This window comes from Hyperoodon ampullatus, assembly GCF_949752795.1.
Source record: "Hyperoodon ampullatus genome assembly, chromosome: 7".
Classification (NCBI taxonomy): domain Eukaryota; kingdom Metazoa; phylum Chordata; class Mammalia; order Artiodactyla; family Ziphiidae; genus Hyperoodon; species Hyperoodon ampullatus.
Window position 1 is genome coordinate 64,350,844 of NC_136920.1, and position 11,014 is coordinate 64,361,857.

Sequence of the window (11,014 nt, forward strand, 5' to 3'; positions counted from 1 at the left end):
AGACGTGCAGGCTCAGCGGCCATGGCTCACGGGCCCAGCCGCTCCGTGGCATGTGGGATCTTCCCAGACCGGGGCACGAACCCGTGTCCCCTGCATCGGCAGGCGGACTCCCAACCACTGCGCCACCGGGGAAGCCCAAGATTTTTTTTTTTAATGTGCAGGTTTGGATCAGATTGCCCAATAGAGGATTCAAAGTGCTGTGTTTGCTTCAACAGAAACTAACAGAAGTTTTTGCCTTCACCTCCCCAATGAGCTTAGAAATATTCAAGTTGCCTGCAAACGCACATCTCTAGCACATACGCTCACACAGAAGCCAGGAAGTCACCTGTGTGAGCCAGAACCTGGGGTGGGAAGGAAGGAACTGCACAAGCAAATCTTTCTTGTTTTTCTCCAACCTCCTCTGCTACATGTACATTTCAACTGAACACACAATACTGCTTTCCCAAAACAAAGTATTCAGGAGAAGGTGGACAATACTCTTTACCTTCAATGAAAGAGCAGTGTCAGCATAGGTGTCGTGGTACAGGATCACATTATTGGCCATGTCAAAGCTTTCACGGACTCCAAGATGGTAGAAGAGGGAAGGCTGTCTGGAGACATTGCTCATGTCCACCACGGCAACATCTGAGATGAACAACGAGGGGACAAGGTCGGGGGAGAGAGAGGTGATCTACTTAATCTACTTTGTGATGATCGCCAATGGGGAGCTGCTACAATTTGTATTTCTACCATCAGCCTTTTAGGTAAAGCAGAAGTAAGGAATGATTTGATTAAAATTACCCCCATGAACTGCGGAAGAAAAGCAACATGAATAAAAACTAAAAACCAAAAAACTCTTCCTTCTTCAAAGTGCTGAGAACATAGTCTCACTCAAAAATTGCTGGTGGATTTATTTTAAATGTTATTTTTATTAGGAAATTTATCATATCCAAAGAATATATTTAGCTTATTTATAAAGTATTAAGTATAATGAAATGAAAAACCATGCACCCACCATGCAGCCCAAGACACAAAGCGCTATCTGTACTGTCAGAGCTCCACATGCCTCCTCGTAATCACGTCTCTCCCTCCTGCCCAGAGAACGCCTCCATCCTGATCTCTGCATTTATCAGTTCCCTGCATATATCTGTATATGCATATTATATATTATTATAATTATGAATTCCTAAACAGTATATTGTTTAGTTTTGTATGCCTTTGAACTTTATATAAATAGTATCATACTGTATATATTCTTTGACTTGCTGGTTTTTGGTGTGAAACAACCAACTTGTATGTCTAGCTCTAAGTTCATGCATTTTCACTTCACATGATTTCTTCTTTTCCTATTTCAAATTGTTGTAATGAACATTCCCGCACCATGCTCCTGGTTCATATGTCACCATCAAATGGATGGCACAGATCACATGCCCCTGGAGTTGTGTCCTAGAGAGACTTTAATCAAAGAGGGGTGGGATAGGGAGGGTGGGAGGGAGGGAGACGCAAGAGGGAGGAGATATGGGGATATATGTATATGTATAACTGAGTCACTTTATTATAAAGCAGAAACTAACACACCATTGTAAAGCAATTATACTCCAATAAAGATGTAAAAAAAAAACAAAACAGAGGGGCAACACAGACCATCAATAAAGAACAAACTTAAATTTGCCTAGTAGCATTGGACACCATTTCAAGTCTAGTCATTTTCAAGAGAGTATCAGAGCTCCAAGTTTGACTGGACTTTCTCCACAATGTACAGCAGAAATTTGGGGAAATAGGGCCCAAACTTACGCTTGTGCTGCTGTGACCTCACAGGAAGTCACTGAAAATCTCAATGAAACAGAACAGAGGCGAGGTGAATAGGGACGTGAAGAAACAAAAAGGCAGAGAGATGCTGCATCAGCACCAGGCACCACTGGGAGACCTGAGACCGAGCCTTGGTAAGTCCTGGGTGGGCCTTTTTATTCCCTAATTTATGGGTTGCCTGCTCTATGCCAGGCACTGTGCTTGGTGCCAGGGACAGAAGCGTGAACAAGGCATAATCCCTTTCCTCGAAACCATGTTTAATACAACGGAGACGACGGGAAGGAAGCAGTGGTTAGAATCAGGGTAAGGAAGGCTAAGATGAGGGGAACAGTGACAGAGGCACCCCTGGGGGGCACCGAACCCACACTCAGGTGGAGGGCAGTCAGGGAAGGCTGAAAGCATGTGAGCTGTCTGGAGCCTGAGGGTCCATATGAGGCAGGAAAACTGGGGAGAGGATGGGCGGATGGAAAGGGAGGGAAAAAGCATTGCAGGAAGAGAAGGCAGCAAGTGCAAGCCAGAGGTCAGGGGGGTGTACATGTTGGGGCCACTGCAAATCATTTCACAGGACACCTAAGAAGATGAACCTGGAAGGGTTAGTAGGTGCCAGACAGGTGAAGGGGTGTGAAGGCCATGTTAAGAGGGCTGGACACTAGCTTGAGACATTGGAAAACCTATGGAAGGGTGTGGGGGGTTTTTTGGTTTTTTTTATTTTCATTATGGAAAATTACAAACATATATGTAAAAGTAAACAGAAGAGTATAATGGAACCCCTGTAGCCCCCACTTCCCTCAACAATTATCAACTCGGCCAGCCTTGTTTCATCTCTACTGCCGTCCACCCCACCCCCTTCCATATAATTTTGAAACAAATCCCCGGTATCATATAATTTCATCTCCAAATACTTCAGTATGTTTCGTTAAAAGAACTCAAAGGGAAAAAAAACAACAAATAACCATAGCATCAATGTCTCATCATTATTTTAAAAAATATATAATCATGAAGGGCTTAAACGGGAGACTATCATATCCAAATTCACCCTTTAGAGGTTATTGCTCAAGAAAGGACAAATGTATATGCTGAGGAAATGCTTTTTACAAACCAGCCTGGTTAATTTATCTCAAATGGATACCTGGTCCCCAGAGACATCTGCTCAGCGTCCAAACCACACTGCAGCTGAATAAATGAGACATTCTGCCCGCATGAGTTTTCCCTGGACTCTATTACCTTCTCAAATGAAAAAGAATGTGTTTCCTACTAATGTTACTAGGAAGTGGCAACACAGATGCTAATTCCAAGGCGTGGGGACTTCTATAATTAGTTAACAAAGGACAGGAAGCAAATGGAGGAAGACAAAGGAGAGTGGTGGGAAGGGGCAGCCCCCCATCATGCAGACCATTTTCATAGGAAACCTGCAACTTGGTGGAGTAGCTTGTAGCCAAGTAGATTACATTTTAATCTGGTGACATGAGTTCCTGCTTTCCTCTGCCCTCTCAGTGCTCTGTGCTGAGACCTGTACACTGGCCTCACCACGTCCACTAAGGAGCCCCTCCGTGGCTCCACCAAGGGTTGGGATGGAGATTTTTCTTGGTGCCTCATTAAAACAGGACAGACTGAAGCAAGATGGCTACTGAGTGACTCAGGGGGGAAATGCTGGACACGTGCTGGATTCCAGCCCTGAGCAGGACAGCACGGGACTTCATCACGCTACCTCAGAAAGGAAATCCTATTCAAAAGGCATGGTTGGGCAAAGCTTTTGCACAGTGAACTGCTAAGGAAAAAAGGGCAGAAACAAAGACATGTTTGCTGGAAAATGGGCAAGATAGTTTCACGTCGTCTTACTTAATCTTTGCAACAACACTGAGTACTCCCCAATCCCGGGAGCGCGCAAGGGTCGCTGTGCCTGCACATCCGTATCAGTGGGATAATGGCCAGCACATGCTGAGGAAAGAGGCAGCAAGCATCCAAACTTAACAGCCACTCAATTCTGGAAAAGAGGGTGGAGGAGACAGACTTGAGCTCATCTTCTCTCACAAAAACACCAAAACCACAAGTAACTGCTGAACAACCATTGACAAAAAAGACTGGAAGCTACCAAAAAAGACATTCAAAGACAAAAAAGAAGCCACAATGAGATGGTAGGAAGGGCACTTTCGGAACGTAATCAAATCCCATACCCACCAGATGGACAACCCACAAACTGGAAAATAATTATATCGCAGAGGTCCTCCCATAAGAGTGAGAGTCCTGAGCCTCTGCGTGAGGTCTCAGAGACCTCTGGGACAACATTAAATGCACTAACATTTGCATCATAGGTGTCCCAGAAGGAACAGAGAGAGAAAGGGCCTGAGAAAATATTTGAAGAGATTATAGCTGAAAACTTCCCTAACATGAGAAAGAAAACATTCAACTTAAGTCCAGGAAGTGCAGAGTCCCATACAAGACAAACCAAGGAGGAACACACCGACACACATATTAATCAAACTGACAAAAATTAAAGACAAAGAAAAAATATTAAAAGCAAGAAGGGAAAAGTGACAAGTAACATACAAGGGAATCCCCATAAGGGTATCAGATGATTTTTCAGCAGAAACTCTGCAGGCCAGAAGGGAGTTAAGGGCTTGGCATCCAGTCTCCAACTAAGTTCACATCTTGACTCTCCAGTTTATGAACTGTGTGATCTCAAAAAAGTTCACTTCTCTGACCTCAGTTTCCACATCTTTAAGTGAGGATAATAGTACCTACATCACCAAGTTGTCTGAAGATTAAACTAATGCATGTAAAGCCCCTAGAACAGAGTCTGGCACACAGTAAACATTCCATGAACATTAGTACTTTAAAGCCATGGGATCACCTAAGAAAAGTGCAGATAGAGAAGAAAAGGGGGCTGCAGCCTGAGCCCTGGGGCACTCCAACATCTCCAAAGGCCTCCATTCAACCCAAGGCTTTTCCATAAACCTGCAATGTCCTAAGCCTTGTCTGGGGACCCAAACCCCCGGTACGCAACTCACAATTTAAAGCTTGATAACTTAATACTTTATACAGTTCTTTAGGCAACAATTATATGTTCTAAGTTCAGGGCTGGTTTTTTTGTTTTTTTCACATACTTGTACACCCACTACCATGCTTGGCACAGAGTCAGACACATACTAGGGTGTTTGAAACTCACTTGTGGACACATCAAGTAAGTTAAAAATTTTAAAGTCAATATATTATTATATTTTTCTATTAAGGAAAAAACTTCTTCGTCTTCTTCAAGGAATGATGTGGATTATAAGATACCCTTAGAACCACACTATCATCCAACCATCAGGCCCATCTTGCTAGAGATAGTCACAATGGCCAAAGCACCTGCCACGCCATTTTCCCTTCTGAGTTCCAATCCTTATGCTTTGTGTATAAACTTTTCTGTCTCTTCTTTGCTGAAGATTTGTCTAGGTGTAAAAGTCTCTCCTATCTCGCAACATGTCACACTCAGGCCCCTGGCCCCCAGTCCCTATAGCCCTAAAGAATTCTGGACACTGAAGCCAAATTATTCCTTAAAAAAAAACAACAGCATCAAAACTTAGATGAAAAGAGGGAAGAAAATGGGCATAAGCCAAATACACATCCAGAGAATCATCTAGGAGGGCTCCTTCCACCAATGCACAGGTGTCACAATGCCTTTGGCTAGTGACTCTGAGTATTTATCCACAGCAACTTTTTTTTTTTTTTTTTTGCGGTACGTGGGCCTCTCACTGTTGTGGCCTCTCCCGTTGCGGAGCACAGGCTTCGGACACGCAGGCTCAGCAGCCATGGCTCACGGGCTCAGCCGCTCTGCAGCATGTGGGATCTTCCCGGACCGGGGCACGAACCCGTGTCCCCTGCATCAGCAGGCGGACTCTCAACCACTGCGCCACCAGGGAAGCCCAACTCTGAGTATTTATAAAATGACCTCAAGTGATATGAGTTTCCAACAGAACAAAGGTGAAAGTCAATGAGGGGGAAAAAGAAGTTCTAAGAGTTTATTTCTTTACTCAATTTCCACAGAACTATATGCCCTTCTGTTTTTCTTCATTGTCCCACCCACCTTCCTCCCCATGCCCCCAGCGCTGGTGATAACCACAGAAAATAATGCTGACCCACCAGGACCAACTCTTGATGTGGCTTCAACCACATCTGTGCCTCAGATCCTGAGATCTGCCCCTGGGCCCCCAGGGACCAGTAACAGTGACAAGGATATGGGAACTATGTCGGCGATTTGAATGTGGGCAGAGCTGAGCACATGAAACTGCTCCCAAATTGGCTTTCTCACTCATATCTAAACCTGGAACAGACAAAAGGCTGCTAAATGTTATTTTACCAATACCTTTCAGCAAAGCTATTTCTAACTAATTTGGACCACTGAGCTACTTATGGGGGTTTTAAAAATGGTCCATCTGAAATAAGATACAAAGTGTCCTCTGCCCATCTCCCATGACTCTGCTATCACTTTCTGTATAAACACTTTGGTACTAAAATCTATTCTAATTCAAGACAGTGACCTGTCAAAACACAGATGTGGAGGGGAAAAAACAGCAAAACAAAACCCTCACTGCTCTTATCTCTGATTAATTGTACATTAAGGACTCAAATGAACACTCTGACCTTAAATCCCATTTTTCCATGCTCTTCCTAACCCTATACAGCACTAAATATTCATTTGTAAGCTGGTTCTCTTCATCCCTAGGTCTCTGTGTATAGATCCTAATGTCCACTGAGAAGCAAAAGCTTTGATTCCCCTCCCATAGCAGTACAAAATTTCAGGAGAACTTCCATTCCCTTTGGATCCCAGTGTTAGGATCACTCTGGTTTGTGTAGAAGCCCTTCGGGTCTAAGCACCTAGAATCCAGCCCTGGCTCAAGTGGCAAGGCCAGACTTTCAGGAAAAACTTCTCCAGGCAATCCTTACTACTAACCCATTGGGCACTTTCTAATGCAGGAGATATTACACTAAGTGGAGTTCCCGGCACCAGTATATGTAACCTAACATGACTAATAGCAAAAATAACTGACGGCGCCCCGTTCACTCACTAGAAAATACATGCCCACATGCTGAGCCTCTTTATCAGGGGTCATCTCAGCATCTAGAGCAGAAGCCAGACTGATGTACAAACAGCCACTTCCCCATAGCAGTAATCCAATCGGGGGTATCCAAAAATTACTTCCCATCTAACTTCTCAACTCTACCCACTAATCAATTCATCAAACACCTAATATTAAGCATGTTCACTGAAGAAAAGCAATAAGAGAACAAACAGATGCTTGAAAGCACTAGCCAGTGCTTTGTCCATACCAGATATTCAATAACATTAGTTGAACACCAGAGTGTACAAATGGTAGCAATACAGAGCACTTCCTTGAAGACCAGTGTCTGACAAAGTGTCCCAAGACACTGACTCCTTCACTAGAGGCTATATCTACTCCACTTTAGCCTTCGAGAAAGGGAAGAGTAGGGAGAAGGGGAAAAAAAATCTACAAATATCTGTATTCAAACTTGTCCTTAGCTAAATTAACACCAAGATCCCAACTTCATGTCAAAGAAAGACAAAAAGCCACCAACATTGACACTTGTCCACTCAAAGCAGTTTCCAGAACACTGACAATCAGGACACTCAGCATGTTCTAATCACTGTGGCCCTTGATCACAAGAGGTCCATTAAAAAGGGGTTTCTTTCTTATGCTATTAATAAAGGGTTAAGCAGATTATTTCTATCATATTTGCTTGGGGGTCCTAAATTCCGGTTTGAACAAATGATTCCCACACTTCTAGAAAGGCCTTAATTGGCTTAGTCTGTTACTTTTAGTGCAATCTTGCAAAGGCTGGAGTCTTTTTAAGTCCTTAAAGGACTTGGGCAAAATTCTTTTGGTGATAATTTTTTTTAAAAAAAGATCATCTCCAGAGTTTACATATGTTCCACAATTACTCATGCTGATAGGGGAGAAAAAAAGCACATTTTATTTCCAAAAGGCTCCCTTCAATCTGAAAGCTCTAATTGCCAACATATCTGATATTGACTTCCTGCATAAAACAACACACAAAACAACAAGTATAATCATAGGTCTAAAAAGCAAGACTTAAACAGAGAAAGCTCAGCTTGTTTAGCCAGAGAAAGAGAAGGGAAGGATGGGTACAGAAGGAACAATCTGCACTTTTGGTAGCTGACATTAGGGTCCAGGAAAGACAATTTGTCCACTCTGTGAACAACTATGCATTGAAGAGGGATGGGAAAACAGTAAAAGTAAGAAACACTAAAAGAAAACTCAGGCTAACGACAAGGAGATAATCTGTGATCATCAGTCTGGAAAGCTCAGAAAACATTTCCTGGAGAGGTTGTGAAGTCTCTCGAGAGAGAGCAAATCTCTTCAGAAAAATTTAAGGATATTTGGAGGTGGAGAGTTAAGGATATTTGGAGGTGGAGTGGGTTAAAATAGTCAAGTGGTTCTACTATACTAGGAGATTACATCTGAGTATCAAAAGGATATTCTAGTCCTATTTTTCTAAGCTTTTAGCTATCTTAGAAAATCTAAATCACTCCTTTAATAAATTATAAAAATGACAGATGCTTACGAAATATAAAAACATTAACAACTGTGTAAGCATTGAGCCAAAAATGCAACCAAACATCTCTGACATTTAAACAAGAGCACTGCCAAAGTCTCTTTCTGAGACCCCAACTCTCAAAACTAACCTCAAGAGCATTCTCACAGAAATCCACACCAAAAGATCACCAGTAAACTAACAATGAGATCTGCCCTTCTCTGGAGAGAATCCTAGATGGTTTTCCTTTCTCATTTGTAACCACAGGCTACAGATAAAACAAAATGGCTTTCAGGTGATACAAGATACAAAACGGGAGAAGGAACCAAGGGACTTATCAGGGCATGAACTACAGTTCATCCTGGGAGACTACCCTGATCTAGAAGAAACAGATAAACTGAGCTAAGAAATCCCTCCAACATCGAATTCCAGACACTTCTAAATAAATGGCAAAGCTGGAACCTTAACCCATATCTTTGGACTCTAAATCCCCTACACCAAGAGGTCACATTCCTCAGAGGTCCAAAACCCAAACTGAGTCATGTCCTGACACGTTTAGAGGTGCTGGTGAGAATTTCACACACCAAAGCCTCATTCAAAAGGGCAAGCTCTCCAGTTAGAGGCTCCTAAAGGTAAAAATGGATTTGGAGAACTGAGATCAAATTTTGGTTTGGCATTTTTTTATTTTACAAAAAAACATGGTTGACTCTAACAGTTAAAACTTCTTTAGTTGACAAACTTGATTTTTCTGTCAGCTGCCCTTTTTTGTGCAGCCTCCGGTTACATGATATTCCTTGGCCTAAGAACCAAGTCTTCAGAGCACCGACACATTCAGAGGAGGAAAAGGCCTAGAGGTTGCACAAGGAAGAGCAAGAAATCTAGATTGTATTCATTGGGGGCTTCCGTGGCAGCACAGTGGTTGGGAGTCCGCCTGCCGATGCAGGGGAAACGGGTTCGTGCCCCGGTCTGGGAGGATCCCACATGCCACGGAGCGGCTGGGCCCGTGCGCCATGGCCGCTGAGCCTGCACGTACGGAGCCTGTGCTCCGCAGCGGGAGAAGCCGCAACGGTGAGAGGCCCGCGTACTGCAAATAAATAAATAAATAAATAAATAAATAAATAAATAAATAAATAAATAAAAATAGATTGCATTCATTCAAAGTGGGAGACAATTCCAACAAAACGGCTCCACCCACTGCTGCCCTTCCTGAGCCCATTATCTGCAGAGAATCAGAGGGCCTGCCTATAAACTTGGATAGTCAATGGCCCTGTAAGCTCCCTAGCTGTACACATGAACAACACAATTAACTGGTAAGAAATGTGGCCAGGTAGAAAGAGCTTTGCACATCTCTAAATCCTGGCTTTCCTATCCCTTCTAAATTCCCACACAGTAACTACCCCAAGGCATCCTATTGCTCTTCCATAACAAAAAGTGAAATAAATGTACCTTTTCTCTTAATTGGTCTTATTAATAAGAAAGGTAATCTCAATTCATTTTTACCTTGCTAGTGCCAAGTTTTAAAATTCAGCATTTACAAGAAGCAACGGAATGTTGGGGGAAAAGGGCATCTCAACGTAAACAACATCTTTAGGGCAGAGGCCCTAGTTTGGGAGCTCAACTTTGCCACTTAGGAAAGGCTCTTAAACAAATGACAACATTGATCTACATCCCAGGGTAGTCAGGAAAGAAAAAAGTTTTTAACCAAAGCATGGAGAAACACATGGGGAACATAAATGACAAACTGGCAGTCATGCTGCTCCGCATACACATTCCATGTCAACGCTCACCTGCTCGGACCCAGCTCTTCTCTGATCCCTGGCAGCCCTGTGGTCTGTGCAACCCATTCTTACCTAGTGAACAAAGCCATCGAAGGATATGGGAAACGGGGCAGGAATTTACACACCCAGATATCCTGACTACACTACTTTCCTTAACCTGCTAATTAAGAACTACATCTTGCACTTTACCTAAGATGAGCGTGTCACATTCCTGTACACAGATGTCACATTAATCTAAAAACATTGACCATCACTTCTTCTCTCAAAACTCTTTAAAAGCTAGACAATGTTACAGGATAAAGTTCCAGCTCCTGAGCCAGAATTCAAGCTGACCAGTCTGCTTCAACTGAACCTGCCATTGCCATTGTGGAAGGCAGCTGGGGAAGCACAAGCTTTAGAATCAGACCTCAGGGAGCTGGAATTCCAGCTCTACCTCTTACTATTTGTGTGATCTTGAACAGGTTACTTATCTTTTTGATCATCTCTCTTTAAAACAAGAACAGCAATACCTACTTCATAGTACTAGAAGATGGAAGAGAGAACATGGCATATGGCACAGAGTAGATGCTCAGTAAGCATCACTTCTTTCCTAGCTCCAATCCAAAAGGTCTACTCTCTCTTCTCTTGAAAATTCTCCCCATCAACTTTCCACTAATTTCAGAACCATGCTTTGTTTCAACGCCTAATTGAAATCTTTTCTCTTCTATGAAACTACCCTGGCTTATAATCATTTTCTCCTCTGAGCTTCTATAATTCTTATAGTCTAAGCCAATGGATCTAAAATTTTTATTGTTCTCTTATGTGTCACTCCTCTTTCCCCTATGAGTCCACCAACCCAAGAGCAAAGTTTTTATCCATTGTCAAGCCAATAACAATTTAAGTGTTCAATGAAA

At 42.8% G+C, this 11,014-nt stretch overlaps 1 protein-coding gene across 1 annotated transcript in view; it reads right to left on the reverse strand.

Annotated features, from left to right (window-relative positions):
- LOC307055599 (mitogen-activated protein kinase kinase kinase 15-like) overlaps window positions 1–10,187 on the reverse strand; it is a gene marked incomplete at both ends in the record, with an annotated part of 119,925 nt that extends 109,738 nt beyond the window's left edge. Inside the window, 3 exon segments of the mRNA XM_079707815.1 lie at window positions 485–624; window positions 9,083–9,191; window positions 10,131–10,187. Coding sequence (XP_079563941.1) covers window positions 485–624; window positions 9,083–9,191; window positions 10,131–10,187 — 306 coding nt within the window.
- Between the last annotated feature and the right edge of the window lie 827 nt (window positions 10,188–11,014).